The following is a 13,139-nucleotide window of genomic DNA, read 5'->3' as shown; positions in this document are numbered from 1 at the left end:
AGGGAAAGAAAAGTATTCAAACTGTATACTTTAAAAAAGGGGGGGGGTCTTTTTAGAAGAAGCCCCCAAAAAGAGAGCCAAGAGCTATTTCCAGGGTGATAATGCTAAAATTTAACTTTAATGAATCTGGCATCTTACAAAGCATCAAAATGTGTTTCTAAAATCTGCTTCACTCTAAGCACAAGAAGGCCACTGGTAACTGGCCTATAGGTCTGGTTTATGCTGAGGAATGAAAGCCTAGCTCCATATGTTTTAAAAAGAGTGCTCGTTAAAGTGGGAACATACCATCTCTCGACATTCCAACTGACAGACACTTTTTGAAGCGACACTGCTGACATCTGTTTCTATTCATCCTCATTATAGAACAGTTTTCATTCTTCAGGCACTTCTTGTACTGAATGTTTTGCTGAATGCTTCTCCGAAAGAAACCCTAAGAACAAAGGAAGATGAACTCAGTCATTTACAAACATCCAGATGAAATCCTTGTAAGCACCCCCCGCCCATACACACATACACGACTATTGAGTATTTTACTGGCTACCTGGGGAAATAATTTTGAACAGAGGGATATGTAACAATGACACACAGACTTTAACTGGATGCTTATGGTTTCAAAGCCATGCCTACTAGCCAAACAAAACTCTTCCTCTTCTCTTCAGAGAATCTTGGAGCTTGCCAAGCACTGCTTTACTACACTTTACTGTGTTACCGGTCCCTGCCTGTAGCCACATTTTCCAGCCCAAACTTTAATCACATACAAATCCCAAAATTTCTGAAATACGAATGATTTATTTTTAAAGAGTTGACAGAGAAATGTGTTCCATAGCTGTAACACCCTAACTGGATCAAGAATTACATTAGGAGAACTTGGTCTTTCCTGGATCATTATCTGCTGACCCCAGCAAGGTCTACTTGTAGATGCCAGATGTTCCTGGCTACTTGTCAGCAACAGGTCCGAGTGGCACCACACACCCACAGACCAGCTACTAATCCAAGGGAAGACCGTTCCCAGATAGATGGATACAAATAACTGCCTTTACTACACAAACAATTTAAGTTCATGCTCTGTGAAAGTCTTTCTTTACAGAGCTCCAGCTTCATGGTCCCAGGAAAAACAGTAAAGTCAAGAACAGTTACCAAAATTTTAAATTGCAGTTTCCCTGAGTATCATAACTAACCACACATTTCACAAATCTATGTAATTTTGAAATACAACATTTTTAAATTTTATTACTGCAATATTATACTTGGACACTACAATATCTGAATTAGACTTATCTCTAGGAGGGTACAGAACAATTATGTGTATTTATCAAGGATACACAGGCTCATACACTTGTGTTTTTGTTTCTTTGGCAATAAAGTGAGAATAATGTCTACTATACAATTACTTCACATTTTAAAAAAGAAGAAAAAAGAAAAAAATTAAAGAAGAAGAAGAGGAGGAGGAGGAGGAGGAGATAGTAAAACAGCATTTATAGCATTTTTAAAACAGTGGAAAAGTGCTACTTCTATATTAAATACAGACTAGTCTTGTGAAGTGACCCAGTCATTAGAGCTACCAAATGCACAATTTATTCAGAGCTACCCTAGAAAATATTTCTTCTTCCATCATGTATATTCATTATCTTGCTCACCTATCATATCTTGCCAAACTGGATTCTTGTTCCTGGCTTTCAGTCAGAAAACACCAAGAGCAAGTATCTTGGCCATATTAATTTTGATACTCAGGAGAAATAATTGTGCCAGATTCTTTAAAGAAAGGGAGATTTCCTAGATATAAGTGGAGGTATACACTATCTCACTTGGAATTAGCTGACCCTCTAACCAAGAAATATTCAACTAACCTAAAAAATAAAATGAGGTTCCCCAAGTATTCAATTTATATTCAAGATTCTTCTACTCACTTGGCATTACTTCTAAAGATGCTACATTTTCACAAGTATACAGGAATTATTCCCAACTCCTAATATCTGACATATCAGAATGTCAACATATCTGAAGCGACTTATTCAAAGTTTGGTTTAAACTAAGTTCCAATAAGGCAGCAGTGCCTTGCCTGTCTCGCTTCCTAGTTCCCCACCACCTGGAACAGTGCCAGATGCATTAATAAATAAGCATTTGGGCACTTGGTTTCATACCATCATTTTGAGTGAGAAAGCAAGTTTATTCTGATCAAAATCTTAAAGAAAAGAGAAATATTTTCACTAAATTAAAAATATATTTTTCAAAATAAGTGATCTTTATATGCTATATAAAATGTTTAAAACTTTAAGAGTAGCTTCTGATTTCTCTTATCCTCCCAAGTTATCATTTGTGGAAATTGGCAAGCCTAACTCCAATTTCTTTAATCCCAGAATCAATAGCTTACCTTACAGCCTTCACAAGCATGAACTCCATAGTGGAATCCTGACGCCACATCCCCACAGACTTTACACAGTAGAACCATGCCACTAAATTCTAAGACACAAACAGACACAAAAGTATAAAGCTGGAAGAAAGACTTCAACTGTTGCTTTTCTCTCCAACTGATTCCAATTTATTTTATTCAACTTGAAGTACTTTCAAAAAATTCAAATCTATCTTATAATGCAAAAGAAAGAAAAATCTTTACATCAAGTTATCAAAAGAAATCTTAGTTTTCTTTTTTTTTTTAATATTTTATTCATTTATTCATAAGAAACACAGAGAGAGGCAGAGACACAGGCAGAGGGAGAAGCAGCCTCCATGCAGGGAGCTTGATGCGGGACTCGATCCCAGGACTCCAGGATCACGCCCTGAGCCAAAGGCAAATATTCAACCACTGAGCCACCCAGACATCCCTTAGTTTTCTTTTAAACACAGTTTATGGGGCTGCCAAAAATATTTCTGAGAGCGAGTTTTTTTCCCTTTCCTGATGATTTTGAACATACTCTGAAATTTTTTAAATCTAGAGTTACTTTATACCATATATGCAACCAGAATTATTTTTTTTAAAGATTTTATTTATTCATGAGAGACACAGAGAGAGAGAGAGAGAGAGAGAGGCAGAGACACAGGCAGAGGGAGAAGCAAGCTCCCCACAAGAAGCCCGATACAGGACTCGATCCTGGACCCCAGGATCATGCCCTGAGCCAAAAGCAGACACTCAACCGTTGAGCCACCCAGGTGTCCCACAACCAGAATTAAAAACAATTCTCCTTGGTAAGAATTAAAAAGTCAAACAAAAGAGGCAATCAACAGAGGTGTGAACAGATGTGGCCACATGCTGCTTGCTGTATGATACTCAGTTCAATTCACCTATAGGCACCAATCCTCCTCTGTAGCAGCCACTCTTACCTCCACATTCACTCAGGACTCCAAATTCCGCCACTCAGTTATCCCAAGGCTGCTTTGTTTTCTAAATCCCAAACGTTCCTAACTCCAACTTCATGAAAGCAAACCCCTTCCCACAAGTACTCTGTTCTAGAAACCAAATTCAGTACTAAGAGTTCAGAAGAAAGACAACTGTGAAAATGTGGTAAAGGGGATACCCCAGAGGACACACAGTCAGGCAGAGTGTATAATCACATATCTTGCTCTGTGGCAAGAACCAATTATGACAACCCCTAGGCTGTAACTTTTAAAATTATCACTGATTTCTTACCTACTAACTACTAAACTATGGTCATCCAAAAGGGGGTGAAATGACACTCAAATGAAAAACTGATAAAACAAACCCCACCTGTAATTAATGGCACCAACCTTCGAAAACTAAAGTAACTTACTTGTCACTCCACTATGACTCTTTGTCATCCCAGGTGCACTCGATTTGCTTGTTTTCATAGAACAATCTATTCGATCATTCTTCAGGATGCCTTCAATATTGGAGAGATCTCCATTTTTGGGATTACCATTGTTATCAGAATTAGAGCTATTTGGAGAAGATGGAACAGAGGAGGAGGAGGATTGGAAACTGTTCTCAGAACCTTCACTGTGACAAGAGGCAGGGCTAGAGGCTGAGCTGGAAGAACTGATATAGGCGATCACACCCCCTAGAAAAGAGGCGAAAATTCAGATAATTAGATACATGACAATATATGTTTTCTATTTTTCCAAATCTGAATAGTAAAGTCACTAACTTTAGAAACAGACTGCTGACTAAATATCCACTTACCCTAAAAGGAGAAAGTAACTTATTTCCTTATTTCCTATTTTTCCTGCTTTCATAGAGTTTGAAGCACATATAATTTCCACTGATTCAAAGAATGAGAAGCTCTCACTGGCTTAATTATTCTGAGCACACAAAGATCCAAACCTAAAGCTTTTCATTTTCCAGGTTTTGTTTTTTGTTTTTTCCTATAAAGAATGAAAAATCTTCCTGACTAAGTAGCTTAGAGTAAACTGTTTTGGTCACGAAGAAGTCTGATTCTGGTCCTCTCTGTCTCTTTCATTATACCTTTATATAACACAATCTTAGAAACAATGGGTTCATTTGCCTCCCCCAGCACCTGGCTAAAACATGGGTTAATCAAGAACAGATATAACATTTGGAACTCCAGATAATTTATGTCAAATGGGGAATGTTTCATAGCTAATGCTCCCAGAATCTTTCTGTTTTGATCCCTGAAAACTTCAATGACTATTCACTAATCACCAGTTCCATACTCCCCCTTCTCCACCTGCTTCTGCCACTGGACTTGCAGACACACTTATCTGTAAACAGCTCTTAAGGAATCCAGACTCACCACCTGTTCTTCTCACTTGCTATTTACAGTAAATGTTAAAAGAGGCTGAAAGAATGCATGCTATAAGAGAATAACATTAAGGCTGACACTAATTCTCCACAGAGCTACTCTTAAAATACTATTCACAACTTCACCAATATAACCTCCACAACCTCTGTGAAAACTGGTCTTGGCCTCCTAGAGACTGTAAACTTCTCAGGTTAAGAAACAGTATTTAAAATTATTCTTGGGGTATAATTTCAAACATCTTCTCTCAAAGACATAAAACGCTGCAAGGGTAATCTCATAGGCAACTATATTATTTTTCCAAATCCCAGGCCAAACAACTAATTCTCATCTTTTCTACTGTGGTTTCCTTTCCTCTTTCCTCTATCATCAACAAACGCTTAAAGGGCTTTTTCGATGTGCATAAGATATAAAGGTAAAATTACCTCTCTTCTATCTCTGTTCTGAAATCTTATTTAAACATACTGTTTACTGTCTCCCATCTCTTTCTCCAGTAGACCATACACACCTCAGTGCACGGTGTCTCTTAATTCTCTATGCATGCTTTACAGGTAATAAGCCTACCATAAATATTTTTAAGACCTAATTCTCGCCTTTGTGAAGCCCACATTTATAACAAGGACAGATCCCAAGTAGCATAAAACAGTACTAGGAAGGGGATCCCTGGGTGGCTCAGTGGTTTAGTGCCTGCTTCAGCCCAAGGCCTGATCCTGGAGACCCGGGATCAAGTCCCACATCAGACTCCCTGCATGGAGCCTGCTTCTCCCTCTGCCTGTGTCTCTGCTTCTCTGTCTCTCATGAATAAATAAATAAATAATTAAAAAAAAAAAAACAGTACTAGGTAGTCACAGGCAAAACAAGACATTTCTGATATTTCTGATAACTATACAGAGTATTAAGTGGAGACTTCTGCACATTCCCTAAATAACAACTGCAATTTAAGCATTCCTTCTGAAATAACCTTCTCTGCTAATGAGAAATGATTCCCCAATCTTTTCGTTGGTAAAAACTACATTTTAGAACACACACAGATGGAGCAAAACGCTGAGGCCAAAACAATTCCAAAGAATAGAAAGATACTTCCACTCACAAAGAAAAAAATGGGCAGGGAAATTTTAGGTCACTTTAGTCTGTTGTGTTGAAATAGGGTACCAGATAGGTATTTAAGTACCAATTATACATAACCAGAATGGAAAGTTCCTAAGCAGTCAAGTAAAACCATAATTCTTAGGGATTTTGGTCACAACCCAAAAGAGAAGTTAAAACAGCTCCTACTATGCCAAGAAAAACACAATAGTGTTTATCAAACATAAATTTAATATGCATAAATGCAAACTAAATGTACTTGAATTTTAAAGACAAGAAATATAAGTAACATGGAGAATTCCATCCACTTTTCCATTCATTAAGCATACGCCTACTATCAGTCTTGAAGTTGGAGGTGTGATTCTGGTCTTCCTAGACTAATCCACTTCCCAAATGTTCTCCTGCCATGTGCTTATCATCTTCCCAGAGTGAAACCAGAGCTTTATGATTAATATCAGACCTACAAGGTACTCCCCATCTATAAACCAATAATTCTCAAAGTGTGATCCCTATATCAATCAAGGGCTTCAGCATCACCTGCAAATCTGTTAGAAACATTTCAGGCCACACTCCACATCTACTGAACCAGAAATTTTAATCAACCTCTTAGAGATACTAATACGCAATAAAGTAGTTACACAGTAAAAGTAGGGCTGTCACAAGCCAATGTCTTTATCTGTGCTCAAAGGAAGAAATGTGACCAAGAGTAATTTTTTTTTTAAGATTTTAATTAACTTGACAGAGAGGCAGAGACAGTGAGAGCATGAGGAGGGGAGAGGGAAAGGGAGAAGCAGACTCCCCACCAAGCAGGGAGCTCAAGGCAGCACTCTATCCCAGGACTCCAGATCACTAACTGAGCCAAAGGCAAATGTTCAACCAACTGAGCCACCCAGGCACCCCAGCAACCAAGCGTAATTTTAATAATAGAAATGTCACCTACTGCTGATTTTGAAAGCTCCTGAAACTCCAAACATAAGGAGGAAAAACTTACTGAGTTTATTCTCTTCATCCAGACAAATTACATAAAAAGTGTATCATGAGAACCACCTGGTATTTTTTTCAAAATACATGTTTCCAAGGCCTTGCCCAGAGTAGGCCCCTCAGGAATGAGCATTTTTAAGAAGTTCCCCAGGTAATTCTTTGCACGTTGAAGTTTAAGAATAGCTACAATCACTGAATTCAAGCACAAATTGGTTCATAGTTTTAAAAGTAGATGTTTTCAATGACGTAACTCCCTGAATACCCTAAATACTCTATGAATCCAGAGAGAAACAATTTTAACTTGGAAGGCTAACAAATGTCATGTTACTGGGTAAACCACTGTGCCATCTGTTTTCATAAAATTTTAGAGATCTGAAGTTCACATTAGAAATTCCAGGTGTTAGGGGATCCCTGGGTGGCGCAGCGGTTTGGCGCCTGCCTTTGGCCCAGGGCGCGATCCTGGAGACCCGGGATCGAATCCCACGTTAGGCTCCCGGTGCATGGAGCCTGCTTCTCCCTCTGCCTGTGTCTCTGCCTCCCTCTCTCTCTCTCTCTATGTGACTATCATAAATAAAAAAAAAAAAATTAAAAAAAAAAAAAAAAAAAAGAAATTCCAGGTGTTAGCAAACAACTAAACTACTACTTTTTTCACGTGTCTACACACTCAGAATAGAATGCAAAGGAAAACATTATCCTTAGTCTTCAGTATACTCCCAAACTCACAGCTACTTATCTTACTTAAAGTACTACCACTCTAGGTAGTAAATTTACTTCTTACGTCTCAAGATGGTAAAACATGAGAAAGTGATGGTTTTCTTTCTCAAGTAAGATGGTTTTCTAAAGTAAGACTTTCTTAGGGCCAGCATTTGAGTGAGCCATTTATGCTCACAAGGTCTTCTGACTACCTCACCTTAGAAATAAACTTGCAGAAATCAGAGCTATCCCAATGGCTTAATTAAAACTGCTTAATAACTGTTGCCCACTGACTGGGCAACAGAAGGTGTTTGCTATTAACTACCCAAAATGCACCTTACTTTCAAAACCTCCAAAATCAAAATTAAGAAAAATTACTGAGCTACTATCAAGCCAGTTAATATCCAATTCCTATCTTTAGGGACTTTAACAATCCTTTTCAACAAGCACTTGTGCCAGGCACCATGGTATCAGAGGTGACCCTTCTAGAAGCAGCTACATTCTCCTAGCTAAATCAAAAACTGATTTAGTTGTCTTAGCATTCATTCTTGCTACCAGACACCAATCTACTGAACTGATGGTTAGTAACCCACATGGGTTACATTTTAATTTCCTAGAAAGTTAGGAGTACATCAATAGTTCCTCCACCCACTGAAGAAAGGGAAGTGAAAACTACAAATACCTACTGAATAGCAAGAATAAAATAACATAATTTCATATCACATTTTGACCTCACAAGCATTAGTTTCCATTATCCCATTTCAGAGCTCAGAGAGGTTTAACATAAACACTGCTACTAAGTGGCAGGGCCAGGATTGAAGGCCAAGGCCAGAGTACAGATTATTATTTCTTACTGTGAAAACCTGGGCAAGCAAATCACTTTTAATCTAAAACTGAGTCACCTTCTATAAAATGGGAATATCTACCAGAGTTACTACAAGATTGAAATGAAGTGGTGTTCATAAAAGGGGACTATTAAAGTCCTTTTTACAAACATGGTTTTTGATGATAAAGCAAGAAAGGTAAAATGCCCAAACCAGCAAGTCCCAACATTTCCAGAAACAAGCAGAATGTACTTCTTAGATGCCTCAAGCTAAAATTAGCTGAAGCAGTCTTCTCTATTTTTAGTTGGAAAAAAATCCCTGGAGTTGGGCCAGGTTCCCAGGCTAGGGCTTACCCAGTGGTCAACTTCAGACAAGCCAAAAGTCAGTATCTAATTTTATATTGCTGGGAAGCACTTGCTGTTCACCAGGTATTGGGGTTTTCTTACCCCAATTCTAGGCTTGCCCATCACCAAAAGTTTCCCTCCCACTCCCACGGCCCGCCATCCTGGAAAGTATGCCTGAGTTCAACTCATGACTGTGCCTCGTGACTTAGAATGAAATATTTTTACCATCAAGAAGCTTTAGTTTTCATTTTAAAAGTAGGTTACTAATAATTTCTACTCACAGGATGGTAGGATAGCTCTAATTGACTCACCATCCTTCCAACTATGGCCTGAGTATCAGGGTTCCAGAGAACAGCAGCATGGTACCTTCCCTAAAAAGCCTTGTAGACCAACTGAGGAAACAGCTGTGTTAACCATTCATTCCAGTGCCATGTGAGCACTGTTTCATACAAATTACTGTGAAGTGCTGAGAATCACACAAGAGCACCACAGAGGGCAAAGATCAAAAGGGGCAAATACAGCCAAGGTGACAATAAGTGGGGTCTTGAAAAACATGCAAATTATTAAATGATATACCATGTAAAAGATTTAAGAAAACCAAAAATGGGGTGACAAATTGGTCTTACTCTGCAAAAGTGGTTTTTTTTGTCTCCATGTAAATTGCCAGGGGGTGAGGGGAGACACAAGTGTAATCTAGTGTCTGGGGAAAAGAGACTGACTAGCAACAAGATTAAAAGAGAGAAATGATGAGATTAGGAGGCTCTACTGACACCTGCCTGTTTTCATCAGCTGTGACCCTGACCACTGCAAGCCAAGTGGATCCACACAGTTATTTCTTTCATTGCCAAGAAGACAGGACCACCAAGATGTGCATATACTGTCAAATATTCCGTGGGCTTAAATCTAATACAGCATAGTAGCTTGTGCTCCCCAAGTAGACTGTGGATTTAAAATCTGGCTCCACCACTTGCCTGGATAAATTAATAAACTTCAATCTACTGAACTCTTCATCTTCAAATGATAACAACAATATCTTCCTTCAAAGAATTTCATGTGTGGTGTCAAAAGTAGTGACACATGTAAAGGGCCTGACACACAGTACTCAACAGATACTGCTGACTATTATTCGGCCATCAGACTGAAGAGTTCAAACCAAACTAACCTTCCCTACCCTTTCCTCCTTCCTTTGAGTGTGTCATATGGAACAGTGCTTTCTCTAGGTTATTTCCACACCACCTTCTGAATCTCTTTAACTCTGTGGACTAGTCAAGCAACTTGCTACTTCACTTCTAAGTCTTCCTTTGATCTTACTGTTTCTCTCTCCAACTGATTTCTTTACTGTTACCATTTTCTGACTTTTTTTTTTTTTTCAAGTTAGGAGAAATACAGGTTTGTATGAACTGTGTGGGAATGTTTTCCTGATCTTTTTAAATGTGAATCACGGCTATGGGTATGAAGTTTGTGCAATAAGCTTTTACTTTAAAGAACCTCATATATTCACTCAAAATCTATGACACAAATATATACAGTCAATTCTGCCACTATACTATTTCACACCTGCATTAGTCATGATTAAGGTAAAGACAGTATGTTATGACAGATGAAATGGTCACTTGCTGAATGTGTATTGTACGGATACAATGGTATGGACCAAAAGGATGGGTCAAAGGTGTGCCACACAGCAGTGAGTCTGGCCCCACCCTAGTCAACATTTACAATTTGAAGGAAGTTAAAGGGAATGCTTATCAATACTCCCTCTAATAGATAAATGGCAGAAATTGTTAATATACTAGGTGACAGCTTAAGACAGGCTGAACATGGAGACAAAAGGAACTAGAAAAAATTAAGAAAGATAATTGCAAATTCCTGCACTTCAGGTCAAACAATTATCTGCACAATGGATGAAACCTAGCTTCAAAATAGTCCACATGATGGGCAGCCTGGGTGGCTCAGCATTTTGGCACTGCCTTCAGCCCAGGGCGTGATCCTGGAGACCCAGGATCGAGTCCCACATGTCCGGCTCCCTGCATGGAGCCTGCTTCTCCCTCTGCCTGTGTCTCTGCCTCTCTCTCTCTCTCTGTCTCTCATGAATAAATAAATAAAATCTCTAAAAAAAAAAAAAAAATGCACATGAAAAGGTCCTACTCGATTGCAAGGTTACTGTGAGTCAGCAAAGCCAATAAGCCACAAAAGCTCAGCCTGCCAGAGATTTGCAGCAGAATCCAAAACTTGGAACTTGGTAACTGTCCAATCATTTCCGCAGAAGCCTGTTCACTTCTGGGTGCTACAGCCCAAAGGGCAACAGGAATGATGATTGAAACAACAGTGAGCAAAGACCAAGTAATGAGAATCGAAAATGGAAGAACTAGGGCGGTATGTTCAACAGTCATCCAAAGGGAGTTTTATTATCCGTAGTTCCAAAAGGCAAGATTAAAATCAGTGATAGTGTTCCACGAAGGTTCAAATCAGACAAAAACTTCCTAGCCTCTGGGGCTTGCCCACCTTACAAGGCTGCAAAACTGGAATTCATTCACTCTAAAGGCTAGGTTGAAAAAGACTGAACCTCATACTCTCTAAATTCTTATCAAGCCCAAGTTTAATTCCACGACAGAATTCCCCAATTTTTGAAAATACCCTCAAAGGCTAAGCAGACCCAGAGGCAATTAAAACACAGTTATAAAATGTCTTTATTTTTATTATTGGTGGAAAACTCACACTCGTTTTCAAGGCCTGGTTTGTAAAAAGTGCGTATAATAACTTTAAAAATATATCAACTGACTTCTTCTGTAACCTCAGTGGCCTCAAGTGTAAGGATCATCATTGAGGGCAGACAAAAGGCGAGAAGGGAGCACGGTATTGTTGCGACATTGCAATAGGAAATGTTAAGTAAAATAACTGATGAAGCCAAATTCTGTTGGTCAGGCTCAGGAAAGGTCGGCAGTCAACGGGTTTTTGAAAATCTGTTGACAGAAACAATGCCCACGCACGCGTTCATAGTCTCAGGGTCACTTAGGATCACCTGAGTCATCCCGACCCTACGTGAGCCGAATGACTGGCTCGCGGTGAGACCTCCAGGCTCCCAGCCCGAGGGGATTTTCGAGCCGTTTTTATGCCTCAAGGTGTGCTGGATAGGTCACGTCCTACGGCAACCACCTTTCCCGGACAGAGCGAAGCAGCATCATAAAAAGGGCGGGTTCCGTCCCAGCTACCAGGCGCTGCTGGGGACCCAGGCGCCTCACGGCTCCCTCCAGAGGCCCCGCGTTGGGGAAGCACCGAGCCTTCCCCCGAGGAAGCCTTCTCGGCCTGCGGCGCACCCCGGCCCCGCACCTCTTCTTCGGCGCGGCCCGCCGGCCCCGGCTGCGCGCGGCCAGGTCACCTCCCCACTGCGGCGTCCGCGCCCGCCCGGGGACCGCCCGGGCTCGGGGTTCACCGACGCGCACGCGCACGCGCGGCCTCCTCCGCAGTGAGCAACCCCGCGGGGGAGGAGGGAATCGCGGCCACGTCACAGCCCGGAGGGTTCCAAAGGGGCGGGGCCTCCCGGGAGGCTGCGGCGCTCCCCGCCGGCGCGCGCGCGCACCCGCCCCCACGTGTCCCTGCGGCCCCGGGGAATGTGGGTCACCGAGCCGAGCGGCCTCACGTGTCCCCGCCCGCCGCCGCCGCCTCAGCGCCCATTATGTAATGCCGCGTCACGCGCCCGCCCAGCCAACCGGCGCCCGCGCGCCGCCGAACGTAAACACAGCGCGCACGTGGCTCGCGCGGCCCGGCCATGTGAGGGGGGGGCCGGGCCGGCGCCGCCGGGCCGCGCTGCGGCGTCGCGGGGAGCCGGGAGGGCGGCAGAGGAGCGGCCCCGGGGGCGACGCGGGAGCCGAGCGGGAGCCGAGCGGGAGCCGAGCGGGAACCGAGCCCGAGCCGACCCGCCGCGCGCGGCAGCCCCCCCGCCCCCAGCCCTGGGGTCTCCCCCCGCCGCCGCCTCCCGGTGCCCCAGCGGCATCCGGGCGCCCCCTGCGCCCCCCCCGCGGCGCGGCTCTTACCCGCATTCACCTCCATGGTGCCCTCCGGGAGGGGACCAGGCGGCCCGCTTCCCGCAGAGGTGGCGGTGGCAGCGCCGCCCCCGCCTCAGCGCCGCGCCACCCCGGGCTGGAGGCGGCGGGGGTCGCGGGGCCCCCTCATGGGCAGGGCGGGCGGGGCGCCCGGGAGCCGAGCCCCGCGGCCGGAGAGCGGGCTGCAGGGGAGAGGGCGGCGGCGGCGGCGGCGAGCGGCGCTCCTCGCGGAGTCCCTGACAACAAAAGCGGCGGCGCGGCGGCTTCCTGCAGCCAGCGCACCGCGGCGGCGAGGGCGGCTGACGGGGAGGGCAGCTGCGACCATGTGACCCGCGCACACACCCCCTCCCTCCGCCCGCCCGCGGCCGGCCGCTGCGGCGACTCCGCCCCCTCCGCCGCCGCCGCCGCCGCCGCGCCCGCCGCCGCCGCCTCGCTTCCCCGCGCCCGCCTCCCCCCGCG

General features: G+C 43.4%; 1 protein-coding gene across 2 annotated transcripts in view; it reads right to left on the bottom strand.

Annotated features, from left to right (window-relative positions):
- The window catches only part of NR1D2 (nuclear receptor subfamily 1 group D member 2), a 28,989-nt gene extending 16,065 nt beyond the window's left edge, over positions 1-12,924 (bottom strand). Inside the window, exons 1-4 of one of the 2 annotated variants that reach the window (XM_072792973.1) lie at positions 12,672-12,924; positions 3,747-4,013; positions 2,372-2,460; positions 286-430 (exon numbers count right to left, since the gene is read on the bottom strand). In XM_072792973.1, the coding sequence (XP_072649074.1) occupies positions 286-430; positions 2,372-2,460; positions 3,747-4,013; positions 12,672-12,687 (517 nt within the window). In that variant the 5' untranslated portion in view covers positions 12,688-12,924. Of the gene's footprint in view, positions 1-285; positions 431-2,371; positions 2,461-3,746; positions 4,014-11,967; positions 11,988-12,671 lie in introns of those variants that run through there. The other variant, XM_072792974.1, reaches the window with a different exon arrangement.
- Between the last annotated feature and the right edge of the window lie 215 nt (positions 12,925-13,139).

This window comes from Canis lupus, chromosome 22 (genome assembly GCF_048164855.1).
Source record: "Canis lupus baileyi chromosome 22, mCanLup2.hap1, whole genome shotgun sequence".
In the NCBI taxonomy this organism is placed as follows: Eukaryota; Metazoa; Chordata; class Mammalia; order Carnivora; family Canidae; genus Canis; species Canis lupus.
Note: the sequence above shows the minus strand (reverse complement) of the source record. Positions and strands in the feature narration are given on the sequence as shown.